The 22,487-nt window shown below is 42.0% G+C and overlaps 1 protein-coding gene across 1 annotated transcript in view; it reads right to left on the bottom strand.

The window, feature by feature from the left end:
- The window catches only part of PLCE1 (phospholipase C epsilon 1), a 275,495-nt gene that overhangs the window by 22,020 nt on the left and 230,988 nt on the right, over positions 1-22,487 (bottom strand). The window contains exons 19-23 of the mRNA XM_019556091.1: positions 21,272-21,398; positions 18,985-19,109; positions 13,065-13,182; positions 5,185-5,316; positions 2,911-3,201 (exon numbers count right to left, since the gene is read on the bottom strand). Of these exons, the coding sequence (XP_019411636.1) occupies positions 2,911-3,201; positions 5,185-5,316; positions 13,065-13,182; positions 18,985-19,109; positions 21,272-21,398 (793 nt within the window). The remainder of the gene's footprint in view (positions 1-2,910; positions 3,202-5,184; positions 5,317-13,064; positions 13,183-18,984; positions 19,110-21,271; positions 21,399-22,487) is intronic.

Below are 22,487 nucleotides of genomic sequence, written 5' to 3'. Positions count from 1 at the left end.
AGGGCCTTGCCACACCTATTCACAGTATTTAGAAAGTTCTCTGAGATTTGAACTAACCAGCAGCTGAGAGGGGGTGTGGGTAGCAGGGGCCCCTGACACTCCATGGGATTCTGGGGTATAGGTTGTAGCCGTGTTGGGTCTAAGGACATAGGCAGACAAGGTTCTTTGGGTAAATCTGATATCTTCTATTAGACCAACTCAAATAGTTGAAAAAAATTCTTCTTAGCAAGCTTTCTGGTATAAATACCCTTCATCAGGCTTAGGAAGCATCTGCAGTTAGAGCACACACCAGCTGTGGATGCTTCCTCAGCCTGATAAATGGTATTTATACCCAAAAGCTTGCTAAGAATTTTTCCAGCTACTTAAGTTGGTCTAACAAAAGGTATCAGATTTACCCAAAAAACCTTGTCTGTCCATGGGATTCTGACATTCCATGTCCAGTCTCTTCTTCCTCTCTCCCCATCTCAGTAAAGGGTGGTGTGTGGCTCTGACAATGGCCTTCAAGTCAGCAGGTGGCAAACTCAGCTCTGGGTCTGGTACTGCTGCGGATTCCAACAGGGACCTGATTGTGCCTGGGACTTGGAGCAGGCCTTGAAAGCTGCACAGCTTGCAGGCTTGCCTGCCTGTTCTCCCTGCTTCCTACTTGCAGCCCTAACCAAAAGGGAAACACTTCGAAGTATTTCAATATACCTTATTATATTAAGGGGTACTATTAGCCAGTGGGCCAGGCCCGTGGAAGCATTTCAAAGGTGTCTAAAACCTTTTGTCATATCTGCCCCTACTCCTGAAGTCCTCTTTTACATAAGGATAGATTGTCATTAGCCCTACCTTGTTTGCACTCAGGAATAAAAGAAGGTAAGTTCCCTTACAACCCTTCTACTGACCATGAGTTTTACACAGATCACTGATCTGCACACTGAGCACTCTGTAGTATCTGTTCACTCCTGCAAACAAGTACACAAAGGGTACAACTACACATGCAATTAATGCTATATGGGTTTACTGTGCATGAATTTACTGTACAGTAAACCAGCCCTGGGTAGGCATTTAGATGTGTGCTACTGTGCAGTAACTATGGCGTGGCTAATTTGCTACCTGCATTTGCAGCCTTTGACTACCTGAAGGGTGGTGCCAAGAGGATAGTGCTAAATTGTTCTCAGTGGTGGCAGCTGACAGAACAAGGAGCAACAGTCTCAAGTTGCAACAAGAGAAGTTTAGGTTAGATATTAGGAAGAATTTTCTTGCTAGAAGGGTAGTAAAACACTGAGACAAGTTACCCAGGGAGGTTGTGGAATCTTCATCCTTTCAAGGTTTTTAAGACCTGGCTAGACGAAGCCTTGGTTAGGATGATCTAGTTGGGGATGGTCCTGCTTTGAGCAGGTGGTTGGACTAGATGACCTCCTGAAGTCCCTGCCAACCCTAATTTTTTATGATTCTTGCACATCTGTACAGTCCTTTTTGTGCCAAGAGAAAGGCTGTTCTCTCAGCACGTACTGAACATCTGTACGTGGCCAGAGACACGTAATAACTGCCCAAGTGTACATATTAACCCCATGGTAAATGGAAAATAAGCTGTGATAACTTACCTTTCTTTCACTGAGGGCTAAGCTATATGGCATAGCTTCCACTTACCATAGGTAGGAGGATAAATACAGGCAATTCCCATGGGGCAGCTGATGCATAGTAGGGCTGTGCAAAGCTTCAGTCCCTGATTCGATTCAGCGGAGATTCGGCTCAATTTGGTGGCCGAATCTCTGAATCTGAATCAAATCAGAGGACCCTTTAATCTCTGCAAATCAAATCAGAAATCTCTGAATCGATTCAGAGAGATTCGGAAAGATGCGGCAATTCAGACATAGATGCAGCTTTAAATTTTTTTTATACATACCTCTAGGTAGCAGGCGGCTCATGAGTGCTGCAGTGCTGGGGCACATGGAGTGTCCCACAGAAGCAAGGGGGACTCCCCAGCGTGCTCGGCAGCAGACCCAGAAGTGGACCTGAAGCACTTCCGGGTACACCGAGGAGCGCACTGGGGGCCCCCCCTGCACCCTCCCTCAGCACAGCAACTGGTGCCTCCTGGGTCTGGGGAGGAACCCAGGGTCACCCCACAGCTGATCACTGAGCATGTGGAAGGCCCCCCGCACACCTGTGGGACGTTCCATGCGGCCCAGCATCGCAGTGTCCACAAGCTGTGCTGGTTCCTGGAGATATGTAGAAGAAACTTTTAAAGCGGTGTCTGTGTCTGAATCACTGATTCCCCAAACCAGCATTGAATCTTCAGATTTGGATTCAACCTAATTGAATCAGGGACAATGATCTGAATCAACAAATCAAATCACTGTCCCTGATTGGGGTCAAATCCAAATCAAAGTCAATTAGGGCCTGCTTCGCACATCCCTAATGCCTAGTAAAATCCCTGCCTCTTTATCTTACAATTAATTATTCTGTGTCCCTAGTCTTATGCAACTCCTCTCATGCGGGTGTCCTTTATATAGTATCATGCACATATATATTTACTCAAACCTTCAATTCTGTCAAACCACAATCTAGGTTACAAATGTGTATTTTTTCTATTTATAACTGGCTGTATTGCAAGTGTTGTATCTCTCCCTATAAATCTATGAACGCAGACAATCGTAGTAAGTAAAGGAACATGGTAAATACAAATCCATAATTAAGGGAGGACTTATAATGGTTTTTAATGGTTATTAATAATGGTTTTATATATAATGGTTATTTACAATAGTTATATGATAACTATAACAATGGGTTTTTTTATATATATATACACACACACACACATACACACACGCACACCCCCCCTGTTATTAATAACCATTAAAAACATTAATAACCATCATAAGTTATGCAAAACAAGCCAGTATACATGAAAAATTACTCTACCCATACCATCTGTTTGGTAGTTAAGTGCCACTAGTTGTATTCCATGGAGCCAGAAGATAAGAGGATGCGGATTTGATGAGTCAATGCGCGTGGCAGCAGGGTATGTTCTCAACAGCTGAAAGGCAGTGTGCTGAATCAGTTTCTGAGAATACCGTCTGCACAGCCGTTTGGCAGCATTCTCATTCAATGAGGAGATATGATAACATTTAGGTGTCCTTATGATTGCACTGAGAGAAGTTGTAGGGTTGAATGAAGGGGAACAAGGTTCTTCCCAGGTCTGCCGCACATCAAAAGGACCTGAAAAATAAACATTACATTCAAATTACAGCTGTAGATCCAAAGTCTCCAAAAAACAATGTATGTGTATATTTTGGACAGGGTAAAAATGATCTCTGAGATGAGTTTGACACTCCTGCTTTAAGGCTGCTCTGATATGTTGGAATTCCAGTGCATCATAGTAGATTCAATTAAGCTTTTGTTCAAGTACCCCCACTGCCATTTTTAAGCTCAGGGATGCTGATATAGGAGACATAGTGGCGCTTTAATTAAAGCAGCTCTCAGAGCTGCTTTAATCAAAGTGCTGCCCCCCGCTCTCAACTGAGCATGTGTAAAAGTGCCCATAACAATTAAATACTAGGACTGAAGACAGGTGTAACTTTTTAACCATTTTAAAAGGGGAGGGGAGTTGCCAATCAGGGTGCACACCAGCAATTATATTATTATGTTGGCATGTTCCTATAGTGACACCACAGTGAGGCAAACTGCTATAAATTTTACCCTGGATGAAACAGGGTTAATGTTCCAATGGCTTTGCTACATTTGTATCACTATGTAAGTATGTAGATGTAGCAGTTTATACCAGTATCATTTGATACTTATACAAATTATTATACCTGTCTCTACCCTAAATGATACTGTGACCAGGCAGATATTAGTAGTTATTTTATTTAAGATATATTTGAATATCATTCACTTACATGAATGAAACAACATATTTAATGTGATAATAGAGAATGGCTGAGCAGTTTAAAATGAGTCTCGTTTCCTAATCCACTGCTAGGAAACTTTACAATACTGTGAGTTACTTACAATACAGTTATTAGTTAAAAGGAAAAAAATGTTAACTATTTTTAAGGATATTATGCTACTATGCTTTTTTTCAAAACCTTAATATGGTTTCAGCAAAAGATGAAAGGTCAAATATAATTGGCTGATTTATCACCTTTCCAGAGTACATGTGGTCAGCATAGGTGCCAAGAGCTAAACCTATATATGGTATTAAATAGGATAAGTTCCTCAATCCTAAATGTAGATCCTGGCAAGGGGTGGTATCTCTTGTCTCACGTTCACTCTGGAAGCCCACTTTTAGAGAGCTCAAAGGTCACCAGTGTAGAAGCTGGGGAGTTTAGATGCTCCATGGTTAGGCAACATCTGAGCAGAGGTTTCATGGTCATAACTTTTGGCTTGGACAGAATTTAATTCTCTGTTCAAATCTAGTTCCATAGGCCACTTTTACCTTTGAAAATGTCTCATATAATTTAAAGTGAGGTATCAAAATTCAGCCCACAGTCCATATCCAACCCTCAAAGCCCTATCATTTGGCTTACCCTTCTGTCTGCAGAACATGGACTGGATCTGGAGCAAGTGGTAGGGGGCTGGATCTGGTGTACATGCTGCACGCAGTACCTGGTGCAGATCTAGGGCACATGCTTGCACTTAGCACAGGGCCAGATCTGGTGCTTGTGCTATACACAGCACCTGACATGGGGCTGTATCCAGCATGTGAGCCAGTACTTGGTGTGGGGCTGGTGCACACCTTGCACACAGCACCCACACAGGGCCAGCCCCACGCATCAGATAGAGCACGTGGGGTCAGTCTGTGGGCACAATTTGGCCTACAAACAGGCACCATGCTACTCATCTGGCCAGTGGGGCCAGATGAGTTTGACACTCCTGCTTTAAGGTATAAACTTGATGCTAATGTGGGTCTTTATAGTGTAAGGTATGTTACTTGAAATATGTTTTAGCTTTCTGTCATTTGAATTAGCAATTAATCAATCAATTAATTAATTCACAAATTAATCCTAATTAATATCCCATTACTTGACAATCAGTACTTCATTTATACTGGAATGTTTGCCTGCTAATGAAAAATGATTCCAGAGTATGGAAGCAGCATACAGAAGCAGATAGTGGTAGATCTTTAACTGTTTGGCCTGGTAAACATGGTGGACTACAGAGTCATTCCACATGCCCAGTGAAAGAAGATGCTGAATTTACCTTTTCCAGATGCTTTGGCAAGTGTTGCTGACTCTCCAGGGCTCAGCCTGCCAGGGTTGTTTCCAAAAATGGACTTCCTGCTTTTTCTTTCCTTTCCCCTGCTAGAGCCAGATGGGTTTAGAGTTGACAGGCCTATTCCCAGAAAGTAAAACAACTGAGTCAAAAAACATGACCAAGAGGGCATGACATTTTCCATAATTTTTCACACTATTTTTGAAGCACTAATACTCTTGTAGTGCATAGGGTACTAGCAAATTATTCCCACTAATGTAATACACATAACCTATAGCATAAAGAAGAGATTCAGATGCAGCAGAGACAAAATTTATGATACAAACTTACTTAAGATTTATCCTTGGATATAAAGCAGGAAATTAGTATTTGTCTCCTATTACTAAACAGCCCCAATCAACATCAAGACAAATGCTATAATAACAGTCTCAATAAACCCAGAACTAAAGCATATTACCTACATAACTAATCGGATATACTTGGAAATTAAGACTTAAAGGTACAGGTTATTCTGGGACACCTGACATAATGTTGCTATGTGTTCAAGTGAGCCCAACAGCAAGACTTCATAATAACCCTAAAGGACAATCCCAAAGCATTGCAGGCTAATTTACTAGTTGACCCAAATTATTTTCTATATCTATGTCCTATTATTAAAAATTGATCTTTATAATTTCCATTTCAATATTGGAAAACACACATGTGCCAACTCTATTAACTGTTTAATGCCTGATGTGTTTTGTGATGCTCTAAAAATACTCATACATGTATATTCAGAGAAAATAACCATTAAAAATCTTAATCTAAACTCAGCTGAAAGCAATGGATTCAATTGCCACTGATTTAAATTCCTTTCTATTGACCCAAACTGGTTTTGGTTCAATATAAAAAAGTGTCATGAAATTCTTTTGACATCAGTACAGTGCATAAAAGTGATGTGAGAGATGTTCTTAGAACCAAGATACAGTCCTAATTTACAATTTTCCTTTTTGTTATAAATTTGAAAGAAACATCTACAAAAATATAACTTAAGAATTTAAAATAAATTGGAAAAAACTACTGAAATTAGTTGGACTACTATGCAGAAAAAAGCAACATATGGGGCACGTCTACATGTCGCTCTACAGTCATAGAGCAACGTGCAACATTGCCAGACTGTGCTACAGTGATGTAGTGATCATGTGGGTCTACATGTGATTGGCAGCTACAATCACCATGGTGGCATGCTCCCCTGATATAGCACGCCACTACAGCGACGTAGTGGTGAAATCCAACCATAAGCCATGTGCACAGCACAGTAACTGCCCATACTGTGCCATGCTTTAGTACTTCCAAAAGGAAGTGCTAAAAACTAGTGCTGTAGCAACGTTGCCATACAACAATGTGTAGACACACCCATAAAGGACCAGAAAGAGTGCAAGTAAAAAGTAGCATTATTTTGCTCCTTTTACACCTTATCCTCTTAATATCGTGGTTGGCAACTCTGTTCTGCAGTGAAAAGAGCCACTCCCATCTGCTCACTGGACCTGTCATCTCATAGGCCCAAACTCAAGATGTTACAGAAAGATTGCAGAGACACATCTGGGCCTCAAACTACTAACTCAGGGTGCTCATCTTTGTTGGCTCTAATGATACTGTCAGGGGCACCTGATCAAATCAAAACTGACTACAAGGCTCTGGGCATGAGGGTGGAATAGTTTCCCACAATTCTGTCTACCTGAACCCTGGATTAGTGCTATAACCAGGGGTTAGAGTAAAAAGGGATAAAAAGTAAAAGAAGATAGAAGTAAAAAAGTAAAAGTAGTAAATGAAGAAAGACCTTCATTTTCATTATTTAAACAGGACCAGTCCCTCCACAGTTTCTGCAAGAAGAGCTTACCTGCTTTTATGCAGGAGAAGGCTCAGGATTGCCAGTCCCAAATGGAGAGAAGCCCTACACTTCTCAGGGAGATAGGTGCTCACCCCCCTTCTCTCTCATCAACATTTCTTAATGCATAGTTCGGGCAGCTCCTTACTCAACATACCATCTTATGTGAATTCCATTCTTAGGTGCCTAAGTCTCCTTGGCATGCATTTTGTGGTTGTAAATTCCACTTGGAAACAGAGTGCCTATCCCCCGACTTAATTTATCCACAGGCTTCCACAGAGAAGGACAACACTGATACCTGATATTTCAGGTATCAGTGTTGTATTAAGATGAAGTGACCCATGATTAACAGCCAGTACAGAACTTCCATGGTTCATCTGGAGGTGCAATGTAATGTAACAAACATAGAGCTGGACGAGCATCCTGAGAAATAGGCCAAGTTTCCTGTAACTGTAGGAAACCATTTATATAATCCCTTTTGTAGATTGATCAAGGTCCATCTTAAAACTAATTAGGGTTTTTGCCCCCACTACTCCATTAGGAAAGCTACTTTAAAAACTTACTCTTCTGCTAGGAAACTTTTAATATTTAGCCTATATTTATTTGTAGCTAATTTATACCCATTTGTCTTTAAGCCACCACTAAAACATGCCCTTCTGTTAAAGTAATTTCCCTCACTCATGTTTACCCCCTTAATATGTTTACAGTAAGATTTGGAAAAACATCTACAAAAATGTATCTCCTTTCAGTTTTCGAGTAACTAAGCTCTTTTAGTGTCCTCTCATAGGATAGGCTTTCCATTTTCCTGATCATCTTTCCTCACAGTCCTCCCCTGCTGGTTATTTGACTGAATTTTTCTTCAAAAGGGTTGACCAGAATTATAAACACTAATCCAGATGAGGGCTCACAATGGCATTAATACTTCCCTATTTCTACTGGAAATACCTTGCCCAACATATCCTAGGATCATATTGGCCATTTTCATGGCTGCATGACACTGAGGGCTTATAGTCACCCTGTCCTCAGCTGATATACTTCAGTCTTTCTCCTCTCCTATAGTTAAGGGTGAAGGTTTGACATAGAGATTTTAGGGACTCCTTTGAATAAGAATTGTCTGTAAAAGGAGAGGACTGGACTTCATGGCTGAGGAGGCACCTTCCAATCCAGTTCTATATGTTACTGGTTCCACATTCTTGAGTTCTCTATTTATAACAGAAATTCTTGTTAGTCCCTAAATACATGACCTTGCCCTTGTTAAATTAGTTTACTTCTTACTATTGCTGTGTCCTATAAATGAGTTAAGGGACATCTTAGTGAAGGCAGAAAGCAGAATGATAAAGTGTCCAGAGAATAGGTTGATATAATGGAGACCTATTACTACAATGACAGATAAATAGCCAGTCAATGAGTATTAGAAGTAGCCAGCCAAGCAGAAAGGATTAATACTTCCTAAATGATTAATAAATGAAAGTTTTATAGAGAGGTTGATAAACCCAAAGGGCACATCCAGACGTGCATGGACGTTTGGTTCCCTGGGGACAAGTAGCAGCGGTGCACCTCGTGCCACTGCTAATTGTCCTCGGGGAACGCCTGTGCCATACATGCTTTGGTGCACGGCAAATTGGCCTGGGTGGGGTAGGGGAGGCTGGGGTCTGGACTGGGCTGGTCCTAACAGTCTTACCTGTGGTCCTGGGGGCCTCCCAGGGCTGTAGCTGTGGCGATTCTGCCATGTGGAGCCTGGCTGGCAGTGGAGCGCAGCTCCACTTTTCAACAGCATGCACTGACTGAGCGTGCATGGCTCCACTTTATTTTCTACAGGTTTTTTTTTGACCCTTGGATACCTGGGGTGTGGCGCATGCTGGGACGGTGTGGCCTTATAGCATGGAGAAATGTGTTTGCAGCACCATGTACTACAAGACCATGCTCATCTGGACACACCCAAAGAGTCTAAAACAGTAGGCAAGCTTTTCAAGTGATAAGCCTGATTTATCGAGCTTATGTCCATGGTGGGCTCATGCTCCTGATCTGGGCCTCTGCCACCAGTGTCACTTTTCCCCACTGCCCACCCACCCAGCTGCAATGCAGCAAGGCACAGATAAAGCTCCCCTAGTGCTGCAGGCTAGATCCAGTAGCTCTGCAGGTCTTCAGGCCATATAATGCTGATGCCCATCATAGACAGTTAACAGAAATAACAGTTCATCAACATGGAGACACGTACAGATTTAGAGAGAGAAAGGAATGAGTTGCAGCTTCTGAACATTCAAGGGCAAACAGGGAACTGGCCTCACAAACAGTCAAATCACGGCAAACAAGACATTTCACCTGAGAATTACAGGTGACTGATAGCACATGCAGCATGCCTGTCCATCCTGGGACTAAGAATGAGAGAAAAGTTTGCAAAGTGCACACATTACTTCTTAAAAATTCCAGGCCTGTACCTATACTCCAGTTTCATGCCAATGCAATTTCACTGATACCACTAGAGCAGTGGTTCCCAAATTTCTGGACTCAAGGCACTGCTCATTAGACTCAAAGCACCCCTTAGAAAATGCTAGCTCTAAAGTTTTACTAATTTTTTGACCACGGAAAAATAATAGAACAGATTTTCTGTAGCAAAGAATTCAGAAAGACCACAATAGGTCAAAATGTTTTTGACACTGTGGATTCCTATTTGAAATCTCTTAGTTTATTTTGTGAATCATGTGTAGGTGTTCTCACTGGAGAAAAGTATTTGGCATGCAAGATCTATTTCAAAATAGTTGGGTGGAGCCAGTCATTGAGAAAATAGGATAGTTCTGCTCTTACTAGCAGAAGGAGAGCAAACTGAGCGCTAACCATATGCAATAGCTTAGGAGTGAGCTATGTCAGGAAAAGTGTGGTTTCCTCAGCCTCTCTCCTAGGGAAAGCAATAGGCCTCTTTCCCAGAGTGAAATTCCATGGTGTAGACTGGATTTCCAGTCTACAACACCTCTTATATGTACCATAATGCCACAGTAACACAAGGTAGATTGTGCCCTTACATTTCCTCACAAGGACATCTCACAGGTGATGTGTTTCCCCTCTCTTTTCCCCTCTTGTAGAGCAAAGAGAGGCATTAGAGCATTATCATCTTTAGACTGAATGCATGGGGTGGCAGCCCTGCAGGCTCAGCTGTAATTGTGGCCTTCTTTCTGACAGGTTTTGACTTGTTTTAATCAGTTGCAAACAACTGTAGACTGGTTTAGACTGGTTTAAACTGGTTGAAACAGCTTCTGGAAGCGGTTACAACTGGTTTAGACTTGTTTTAATCAGTTGCCAGTCACAGGCTCCTATTTTTCCCAACTAATGTATTTCCATCTTTCCAAAGATAAACAAGCAGAGAAAGGAATGTAAACCACTACAGGTCTGCATGCTGGGGTCTTTATTATGGCACATCCCCTCCCTTCATATTGGTTACACCTGCCATCTGAGACACATGCCCAAGAGCCTCTGCCTTGGTCCCACAGCTTCCTATTTCAGTCTTTCCTGACGGCACAAGTTGTTTAGGTGTCTAAACTCCCAACAGGATTCACATTCTTCTGCCCATCTCACCTACAAGCAAGGACTACATTAGCACTACAGTCACCAGTCTTCCTCATTACATCATGGCCTAAACCCCAATGTTCTCTACTAGCTGGGGCCTGTGTGGTGTTCCTCGCCTCCCATCCTCTTTCTTCACAGTGGCATCACCCTGGGTGTGGAAGGATCATTAGATGTGTTCTGGGAAGGTAGTATTTTTGCCAGAAGAGGCAGCCTATAAAAGTAAGGTTTCTACCCATACCTATAAGCTGTCATCTGCATGAAAACTGATTTTCTTATTTATCCCATGCGTGTCTTGTATTAAGGCAAAAGACATGTAATTAGTATTTCTTTCCTAACCAAATCTACAGAATGCCAGTTAACATCACAAATACATTTTTTTAGCAAGTGACACCTCAGATTACAACTAAAAGAGATAGGAGACTAATGTTTCAGTTCCCAATTTACATTGTATATTGGACAGCACTTTGTGTTCAGTAGATTTCGCTGATTTGAGTATATTTGTTTGTATTAACTCTTGATAAGCAAACAACTGTCAATATTTCTATAGAGAACCATTACACTAAAAAAACTTGCTTTTAATTTCAGCACACTAAAGGAACCAATAGTGAGCAGTGAATTCACAATTATAAGGAATTCACTGCTCACATGTAGCATGTCAACCACAACGCACTCATCCTTAGAGTTCTACATCACACGACAAAAAGGAAGTAATAAACATCCTCAACTTTCCTCCTCCATTTGTTCTCCAATTGCTGCCCCTTTTCCATTACCAAATGAAGGCCCTCCCAACTAACCCTCCTAGAGAACACTGCTACATATCTTTCATGGCCCAGTTTCATCACACCTCCCAGTTGTGCCTCTATCCCACCTCATGGCCCACTCTCCAGATGTGTGCTACTATGTCAGTTTTCTTTTGGACTTTCTCCACTGCCCAAGTGATTACTAGCTTAGCTGTTGAACCAAAAAAGTTGGTTGTGGATGACATGGATAGTAATGTTGGTAATGCCCTGAATCAAGAGGCATATCACCAAAACAGAATAGACTGGCCAGTTACAACTGCTAAGAGATGCAGTTATACTTAAAAAAATTTCATCCTTAAATTTTGTCTGTTTTTCATTTTTGAAATGATGTTGGGGGGGGTCAGTAGGATATGTATGTGTCAAAATTAATGTTACCAAATCTCCTTTTAAAAGGAGGATATAGTCCTTTTAGCCTGTGCTGCAGGAATTCTCATCTCTACATTTGCGTGTCTCCCTGCCCAATAACTAATTCTGTCCCTTAACTTCTAAATCAATTCAGGCTCCCAAGGCCCCATAACAATTCTCTTTGCCACAACTGTTCAACCCACCCCCGAATCCTCATACCTGTTCTGCTTCTAGGTCAGTTCCATCCTCGTATCCCGCCTCTCCTCAATTCTATCCTACATCTGCTCAGTCAACCTGCTCTCACACCTGTTCTGTCATCCCCCAACATCCTCTTGCTACACCTAGGCCACTCCCAGGCCTCGGTGGGTTGTCAGGCCAGATGTTGCTTATAGGAAAGGAGGTAGTAATATTGCAGCTGGTCTTTCTCCTCTGCTCTTCCTCTACCCCTTCTGTGTGACTGCTTTTGGTTTGAGGAGACTTCTTGTAATTTCCCTAATTAGCTGTTTTAACCTCATATTGCCTAGCGGAAAGGTATCCAAAGAGGGGGTTTCCCTAAAGTCAGCTGGAAGAGAAGGAGCAGGGGGAGTCTTGTGAGTTGGTTTAACTCCTTAGCATGCAGATCATGAGGAAAGTTTCTGGCAATCATGAGACAGGTTAACCTGGAGCTAACTCTTAAGAAAAGTCCTGATGTGCCCCACCTGTCAGTGGCCGGAAGTTCATCCTCATCCCTGGCACCCGAAGTGAAAACTTGGAATCCATATGAAAAAAACCCACTCCCCGCTATTATTCACATAGGAATTAGCCAGTTCTCCAAGTCATAAAGAGTGAAGTTTTCAGTTTCAAATAATCGTATAAATGACAAATTGCATCTTTATGTAACCTAACAAATGACCTTCTACTGCTCTTTCCCTGTGGCACTCTGCATTTTTTTTTAAAGTATTACATTTTTGTATTAAAGATCCAAAGTTTGTTATGGGGGTGCCAAGGTTGTGGTGTATAGAATGGGCTAGAATGGACATTTTTGCAGACTTCTTTGGACTAAATGAACACTACATGGTTGCTAGCAATCACAGAAGTCTAGGTTCAGTGGTCCTTTCCAGTCCTACGTGCCTGATGAATTTATGCAGGCATTTATTTCTCAATCAGCAGCCATTACATAGAATATATCAGCATAGAAATAAACATTCCTTATATATTATAATTTAAAATTACTTATATTGCAGAATTGCAGTAGATCACTGCAACATTGGAAAGAATAAGAAACTTTAAAGCATTAAGTAGGTAAGTACACTTACCAGGGAATTTAACAGCTTGGCAGTAGATGACAAGATCTGAAAGCTCTGGTGCTATCTGTCTACTTTCTTTCTTATTTTGTGGAAGATAAAATTCTTCATCCAATTCCATATCATACACCTAAGTGACAATTCAAACGATGCATAATATGAAAATTACTGAAAATTAAAAGTATTTACTACACCTGATATATGCCCACAATGTTTTTGTCATAGTCACCACATATATATTATCACATAATGGATCTAGGTGTTTATTATGGCTGTGCAAAATGGCACTGTTCCATTTCGACTTGCATTTCAACATTTCAGCGGAACACTATTTCGTATTTTGTTTCAATTCGAAACCGCTGTTCTGTTTAATTTGTACTGAAATATGTACTGAATATGCTGTTTTGAAATTTTGCCCATAGGCTATAATGGGGAAGCTCAAAACAACCTGTCACTTTGCCATTTCTGGCTCTATTTGGATGCAGCTTATGGGAATAGTAGCCCCTTTTGAGGGCATGCAGTCTACCAAGTTTCAAGGAGATAGGTCCAGGGTTTTTGAGGAAAACTGCACCTCAAAGTCTTAAAAGCAAAACTCATGTCATGTGTATTAAGCCACAGCGGGGTCAGAACTGCAGGGATGCTAGCCCCTGCTGAGGCCATGAAGCCCACCAGCTGTCAAGGAGACAGGTGCAGGGGCTCTGGATTCTGGGACCCTGTACCTCTAGGTGCTGACAGGCAAAACTGGAACTCATAGATCAGTAACTGACACCAAGGCAGAAAGCAGGGCAGTTCAAACAATGCTGCCTTTTATGCAGTTTTTCCATTCCTCCCCCAGAGCACTGGGATTGGAAGGGACCTCAGGGAAGGATCACAGTCATTGGCCAGCTACACAGTCAATAATGAAAGCACCCCTTCCCCCTTCTTCCCTCCCTCTCCTTACTTTAGTTTCTGTTGCCCTGCAGGCAAGCCCAGCTTGAGCTTTGCAACTCAAAACATTTTGAAAATTTGGAAACACTTCAACTTGCCTCATTTTGTTTCAAGGCTGTTTCAAAGCTCTCCGTTTCATTTTGATTTTGCTGTTTTGAGCTCTAAACGACTCAAAACAGTGTCAGAATGAAACTGCTGGTGAAATTTCACACAGCTCTAGTGTTTATCTAGCTCTCTGTGACTACATTTGTACTACAGCATAGTTTCTCAACACATGGTATGTGTACCCCTGGGGGCACGCAAGACACAGGCAGGGGGTACACGGGAGCAGAAAACCCCTGCAGCAAGGGGGCGCCACTACTCCCCCTGCCGCTGCTGGGTTCATGTCCAGCCACTCACCCCAACCCCCAAGCCAGCCAAAGGCTGCTTTTAGGAGTGGGTGGGGGGGCACAAAGATACCCGCACACTCCCCACCGACAGGCAGGTAAGTTTTTTTTCTTGTTTATTCTTTTTTATTCTGGGTTTTGGGAGGGGGCAAACTGAGGGCCCCAGAGTGTAGGAGGGGCAGGGCATTGCCCCACTCCCTCCTGCACTGTGGGGACTGGCCCCATGACCCAGCCTGCCCAGGGCCCAGTTCACTGTGGATGGGAGGGCTGGCGGTGGCACTGGGCTCTTCCCAGTGCTTGGGGCAGGCTGTGGTGATAGGAGAGGGGATTCTCGCTGCCCACCCAGCACCGCTGCCACCAAACAGGAAAAGCCCTGTGCTGCCACCAGCCCCGCCTGTAGTCAGCCTGGGCTCTGGGGCAGCTGCAGCAGGCAGCAGTCAGGCTGCAAACAGCTGCACCAGTCTCTGCAGCCCCAGCATCAGCTCCATGCCTGTGACTACATGTGCACCTCAAATCAGAGATCAAGTTTATGCCCACTCTCTGCTCTGATGTGTGTGTTGCTGATGCCGGGACTACGGAGCCTGGTGCAGCTGTTTGTAGCCTGCTTACTGCAGCTGCTCCAGAGCCCAGCTGGCTACAAACAGCTGTGCTCGGCTCCGAGCCCCATCATCAGCTCCATGCTGGCAGTGACTACATGTGTGCCTGAGAGCAGAGAGCAGGGACAAACCTGCTCTTTGCTTTGAGAGGCATGTGCAGTTGCTGGAATGGAGCTGATGCCAAGGCTGTGGAGTCCAGTGCAGCTGTTTGCAGCCTCCCTACTGCAGTTCTTCAGAGCCCAGGCTGGATACAGGCGTGCCGGTGGTGGCACAGGGCTTTTCTGGGCTGCACTGCCTCAGAGCCCCCTCCCCCCTGCCATCTGCTTGGAGCTGCAGGATGCTGGAGCAACTCCTTTGCAGCCTCCTGGCTGCAGCCAGCCCAGGCTCTGGCTAGCTGTGCCAGCCACAGAGCCCGGGTTGCCTGCAGCAGGCCTTGCAGTCTCCCAGCCACCTACTGGGAATAGCCCAGGGTCCACGGCCCCTGTTTCTCCCTATCACCCCAACCACCTGCCTGCTCCGCAATTACGGTTGCTACCTGTCCCCTCTCTCTTCCCCCTTCCCTCTCTCTCTTCACCCTCCCAACTTCCCTGTCTTGCTCTCTCTCTCTCTCTCCCTGTATCCTTGTCTGTCTCTGTCACCCTCTTTTCCCTTTCCCTCTCTCACCCCTTTCTCCTCTCAAAACTATGGTAAAAATATTGGTGCAATGCACATTGCGCGGCGCTTTAAATTCCCCAACAATAATTTGGCATGCTACGCTTTGCGTGACACTGGGTGCAGCCCTCCTAGCTTTGGCCAACATCACCTCTAGCCCAGGTACATTCTTGAGCACCCCTGGTGTAAAAGGTAGCATCCCTACCCACACCAGATCAGACATCTGTCATATCATGGCCTTATATACGCAGCCCTTCTTCCAACATATGGCTCACATTAGTCTGTAAATATAAAATCCCCTGGAAAATTAAGTGTTGGGGTACTTATTCAAATTTTCAGAAGTTATGGAGTACTTGCTACTTAAAAGGTTGAGAAACACTGTACTACAATGTGCTCATATTGGTTATATGGCATCTTAAATAGACAATCTTGAGTAAGAGGATTGATATCCTATTTATCTTAGTAACTTCCCATAGATTTAATGTTTGACTGTGCCAGGGAACACAGCACATACCCGTACAGGTTACACATCTTGGGCTTCATCTTGTACAATTCAGGTATGGGATGCTATATGTATAAATATGAGGTACAAAACATGACTGCAGCAAAATATGAACCTGCATTAATGGCACTTCTGCTGTGCAATATCAAGCACCGGATTCTCAAAACTGGGTAAGTACTGAAATATGCAGAAAAGTATCTAACTCTGTTTAGACACCTAATCCCATTTATTTCAGTGGGAGGTAGGTGCCTAAAAAACTTCAAATATCTCAGTCCTAGTGGATCTCTCTCAAGGGAGACTTAGGTACCTCATTGGTTTTGAAAAGCCCATTAGGAATCTCTTTACATCTTAGCCATCTAAATGACTTTAAAAAACCTGGCTCCTAATGATGTACACCTATTAACAGAAGTGAGGTCTGAGTGCAGAATGCGTATCAACACAGCTCATTTGCATCCTGAGGACAAGGCTGTAGCCCATGTGTCCCCAGATATATAAATTCTCCATACACACCTACTTCAGCTGCTGTGGCTGACCACTAAGCACTACACAAGCAGTTGCAGAATGAAGGCCTTACATATATATAAAGAAATTGCCATTTAGGAGCCTGAAGCAAGCCTGTCCCACCAAAACTTTATTTTTAGCCACCTCTGGTACATGCTTATCAGCAAATTCAATCAGCATGAAGCAGCAGTGCACACATGCTACTTATAAAGACAAATGATTTATTTCCTAAAACCGGTTTCTCATTTATTTATTTGACAAAAAGTGAGAGTCCATTATTCCAGCGTGCAGGTAACTTGTGCCACACACACACGTGCAGAGTTGGGAGTTCAGCCAGAAGGGCTGATGTTCAATTTGACCTTGATGCAGTAATTTGGAGTGTGCGTTTTCCTTTATTAACAAGAGTGATTTATCTCAGTGCCACCCAGCCTTACCACTGTCATGAGATGGACAAGTAGTGCAGGCCGGTCTATGAACTGGATCCCTCATAAAGTCAGTACATGAAGTCAGTCCATGGGTGCAATCCAGCATGCTGGGCCATGCACTGGCCCAACCTCATACGATGGCCCAATCCTATGTGCCTAGATCCTGCTGAGCACCAGCCTAATCCCGTGCACCCAGATCCAGCCGTGTGCTGGCCCAACCCCAAGTGTCTGCATCTGGCCACATGCTGGCTCAGTCTGGCCCACAGGGCCACATCATCTCGACTGTGAGGCTCCCTATGGTTCCAAAAATTTGGCTGAAGAGAAGCAGCTATTAATGCTGTCACTGCTCCCCACTGCCAAATTTCCATACCTTTGGGGAGCCCCATAAGCCAGATCACACAGTTCTATAGGTTGGATCTGGCTAATGGGAGTGGGGTTGAGCACCTTGATACATGCTAACTGTCCCTGGAGTTATGTGTAACCACTGAGGAGAAACTAACCCCATCTGTTATAATTCTGATGCTTATCATTCAATACTAGAGAGATAGAGTTAAAACTGAAAAAGCTTAGAAATGTAGCACAACATCTGAAAGAAAAGTCCATAAAAGGTAATTTTTAACTGAGCAAAAAAAATAACAAAAATGCTTTCTTTTAAAAAAGGAAGAATATTTTGAAATATATTAAATATTTTGAATATATCTGGAAGAATAAGGGTGGGAAACTAAGAAAATGCAGCCTCAAGGGGACAGTAACTGTGCAAAGAGATATCTACACAGTTCAGCAAACTCTCACAATAAGAACATGCATAGAAATGGGCTGTGAAAAAAGGGGATGAATCAGCTGAAATAATGAGAACAAATAAAAACAATCTTAAACATGAAGTCCTTACAGTTTTGGCTGGTTTTTTTATTGCTACAAATAAGCCAAATTGAATGCTTTCTCTTAGTCCGTAGAGAGGGCCCCTGAAAAGCTGGGCCAGGAGCAGACCAAGAGTCCATTGTGACTCTGAGTCACAACTTGCTTTTTGGCTCCCCTCTCACCCCATGGTGGCACAGCTCTGCTATCCCCTGCAGTGGGGAGGTAGAACTAAATGGAGAACAGAATTGGCTTTCATTACTTATGCAATGTCCTTAACAATGTCCTACTCTCCCTCCATCCTTCCTTCCAAGGGGAAGCAGCTGGCTCTCTGATAGTCTGCCCAGAAGTGAGCTGGTAGTGGGAAGAGCCAGGGCTCCTACAGCCAGGGCACCAATTCCTTGTGCCTTTCTACTTCAAGCGTCCCAGGATGGCTGCAGCCCTTGGGCTGTGACAGAGCCACTGCTGATCAGTGGAGCTGGCAGCAGCAGCCGCATGGCTGCCCAGCTCTCCCAGTCAACTGATTTGTGGAGCTGGGCAGTGGTGGCTCTGTCACTGTTGCAGTTGAAGCTTTGCTGGGTATAGTAGTTGTACAACTGCCCAGCTTTGCCAATCACCAGATTAGTAGAGCATGCAGGCAGGTGGTTAGGGGGGAGAAGAGAAAGGAGCAAGGGTTAGCAAATTCCCACTGCCAGAACAGTTCTCACCCCTGCTACTTCCACAGGTACTGGTGGCTGTTTTTGGCAGCTGTTACTTTTCAGAAGCTGCCAGCTGATCACTGACAGCCTGCCCTCTTCCCTGAGTAGAGAGGGAAGGGTGACTTCCCTGTGGGCAAGGGGTCCCAAGAACCAGCCCCTTTTGCTCCTGACTGAAGAGCTTGCTTTTGAGATGACTTTGTAACTCTCCAGCAAAGGAGCTGGAACACCTTTACACCCCTATAGGAACGCCTTTACACCCCTAGAATGATGTTTTTGTAGTGCTACAAAGTACTGAGACACATGCCCAGTCATCTAAACAATCCAAAACCTCTTGAATTTGGTCTGTGTTCTGGGGAAAGGAATGGAAAAGAAAAGGAAAAAGCAGTATTACCTTTCCTTTATTGCTGTAAGTAATGCAATCAGTCTTCTTTATTCTCTTGGCAATTTCTTCATTATATTCAAACTGTAGCTTATCCCCAGCTGACTTACTTTCAGGTCGGTCTTCCAGAATGTTATCTGTAAATTAACAGCATTTAATTAATAATTGATGTTTAGTTAACATTTAGGCAAATAACTTTGGCTGCAAATTTTAGTTCAACTAACATGATATTGAATAAAGCTCCTAATGACACATCTGATTATCTGATGGCAAAAGAATATATTTACTGGTCAAAGCACTTCTCTGTCTGTGATAATATTCTATTTTTAAAAATGTAGTTTTGTTTTTCTTGGCATGCATCTCTTTCATGAAAGTTTCTTCCCTGTCTTTTTTGTTCAGTACAGGTTAACCACATAAAACCATTTCATAAACCATGAAATAAAGTGGTTCTAGGTTTTCTTTTGGCAAAGCAAGAATCCAAACAATTGGCTAGCCATCTGAATTAAAAGGCAATATTCTTGAATTGTAGAAGTTCAAATTTAATTTAGTTACTACTCAACTATCTTAAAGTTAGCTTTACATTTTATATTTTGTTTTTCATCCCCCTGTCAGTTAGCACACACATGCACACACACATAACCCCTTTCTGATACAGCTGAAGCATTCACCTCCAAGGAGAAAAGTACCTCATGTTTTTGTTAGAAACTCAGCTTAATTGATTTATTTGAGTGGAATGATTTAAAATAATGGGAAACTGTCCCAAAAGGAAGTATTTTAAATTCACTCTAGATGTATAGTATGTCATATGTGCCTTGGTAGCTTATTAGAATATAAATGCTTTCTAATGCAGGTCCCTACCTTATGAAAATATTTTACCACATTCTGTATTAATGAAAACAAGGAACCATGTAATAACACTATGCATTTGCAGTAAGTTGGAAATACAGTGTTAAATCCATGCAGTTAAAATGCTCAACCAAACGGCCTTTACCTTCCTGGCTGTTAGGAGCAGGGGAAGCATTAAGGACATCAGCTATAGGAAGAGTCAGAAAGGGAATAAGAATAAAGGAAATTAAGAAACACAGTGAAAGAAATGAAAATTAAGTGTCAGTTGTAAAATCAGAAGCATTATGTAAAGCTACAATACTTGTTAAAAATAAAAAAAATCTCCCAAAGTTTTCAGACTATTATTTAGATTAGTTCTGCCAGAGATTATTGTAACTTAAAATAACAAAACAAAAAGGGTAACCATTATAATAAAGCAGTAATCCATGCACAGGTTACCTTGTCTAATGCACTGTGCAAATTTTTAGTTGTTGTTTCAAGTTTTTCAAAACTTCTCTTGACTAATTTTAAGTACTACTTAATGTGGAAAAGTTGTAAAATTTTCCTGGCCAGTAAATCAGAAGCATCTACGTCTGACAAGCATATTTTTGCTTACGTCCCTTACAGATTCTTCCCCACAGGAAGAATCCTCAAGTAACAATTTAAGTTGGGTTTCCAGCTGCCTTGCTGGAGCAGGCACTAGAATCTCACCCATAATTAACTTAAATGCAGCAGTGAACAAAGAAATGATTACCAAGTCTGCTTATTAATTTGATTTCTTTAGCATCTCTATGAGAGAAACAAAGAACTATTTAAACAAGCACTGCACTGCAAAGAGAGCTGAACCTGGTAAACTTTCTGAACTTCACCAGTTGTATGAAGGCCAGGCATCACAGGACCTTAGTTTTAATAAATAAAATATTTCAATATTTTGCTGTATGTCTGGGTGGTATGAATTTTGCAGCCAGTTGTGATGTATCTTTATATGACACAGTTTCTGATAATGTCTGAAATCAGTAGCTAATGCCACTTCTGAACATCCCTAGTGAAACTTAACTGACCTTAGGGACATACTCAGTCCTTCTCTGACAAGTATCTTTAAAGTGGTCAGCACCAGAAGCAAGCACTCAGTAAAATGACACTCTGCTCCTGCTCTGAAGACTGTCTGTAAAAACCAGCTTAACTGTTGGCTACCACAATTAACCCATTAATACAACAATCATTAGTTTGATTTCTGGATGCCAGCAATGTGAATGCCAAGAAAATGGCATGTTTAAGAGACATTTAGGCCTAGATTGTGACTATAAACCTTCTGCCCTGGAGAAAAGTCTCCAGGTTACTGCACTATCCTGTGGTGGTGCTAGGTCTGTGTTTCAGTTTTTGACTAAGGCAAACTTAACTGATTTAAAGATATAATGGAACATATGGAAAACTGTTACAATTGTATAATTAAAAAATTCACAAACATAATTACCATCTGAGAGAGATTCATAGTCATAGTCATATTCATCTTCTTCTTCCTCCTCCTCTTCATTAGTTGTGGGGTTAACAACATTAGCACCATTACTAGCCTGTGCTTGCATGTATGCCAGTTGGTGTGCCTATAGCGTCAGAGTAATTAAAAAAAAATCATAAATATTTCTAAAAATTAAACTTTCTCTTATTTGCATGTGTCTTATTTTTCTCATATGATAGATAATCTGATTTTCTGCTTTCCTAGGAGGAGAAAACAGACTGTCAAGAGCAAGATAAAATACCATACTAAAACTTACTTAAAATACCATACTAAAAATTATACTAGTATGAAAGGTTTAATGTAATGTGTGAATTTACACCACTATTGTTATACAGGTATAATTTCCCTTGTTGACATTCCTATTCTAGTGTAACAGTGTCTTTTCCACAGTTTAGGATACGTCATTTTCCACACTGGAAGTTGTGGTGGTATGGCTCTGCTGATATAGGGATAATTACAACTGCTGGAACTTTGTTTAGACAATCCCTAAAGTTCCAAGGAAACTAAACTCCTCCTACATCGCAAAACGGCGTATTTACTGGTAATGATGTTTTGCTGAATGAAACTGCTGAGTATCTTGCACACTGTCATATGGAGTGGAAGACAGATCAGAATGTATATTCTAGCAAAGGCATTGCTCACACCCACCTACCTAGCCGCAGAATTTACATTAACCACAAGTGATAAGAGAGGGGGAAGTGAATTCAATCCACAAATGAAATTTAGTGGAATTCCATTTTCCATTAAATAATCAATTTAACTCCATGTTGAATGATAATACCAAGCCTTTAGTAACAGAGTTATTATCGAGTCCATGGAAAAAAATGACAGGCTGAAGATTGGTGTAGTAAAATAAAAGAAACTACAATCTTGAGGAAGTTTGAGCTGCTGTTGCCTGTATCACATCTTATTTGTGGATACAGCTGGGATATAAACTTCATTTCTGGAAAAGCATTTCATTCAGTGCAACTATTAAAAAAGATAGAGACCATTTCATGAAGGAAAAAGACCTTTAAACTACTAAATACATACAGCTTTTTAAATAGATAAATATGCCTATATTGGAAATGTCATATAATAAAAATAGGTTACAGTTTTCCACAGTCTAGCCAAATGAAAATATCTGTTTAGTAGGAATATACCTGATCTGAATACAGTAAAAAAATAGAAGTTT

This window comes from Crocodylus porosus, unplaced genomic scaffold (genome assembly GCF_001723895.1).
Source record: "Crocodylus porosus isolate Cpor-Errol unplaced genomic scaffold, CroPor_comp1, whole genome shotgun sequence".
NCBI classification, from domain to species: Eukaryota; Metazoa; Chordata; order Crocodylia; family Crocodylidae; genus Crocodylus; species Crocodylus porosus.
This window is presented reverse-complemented; position numbering and strand designations above follow the sequence as displayed.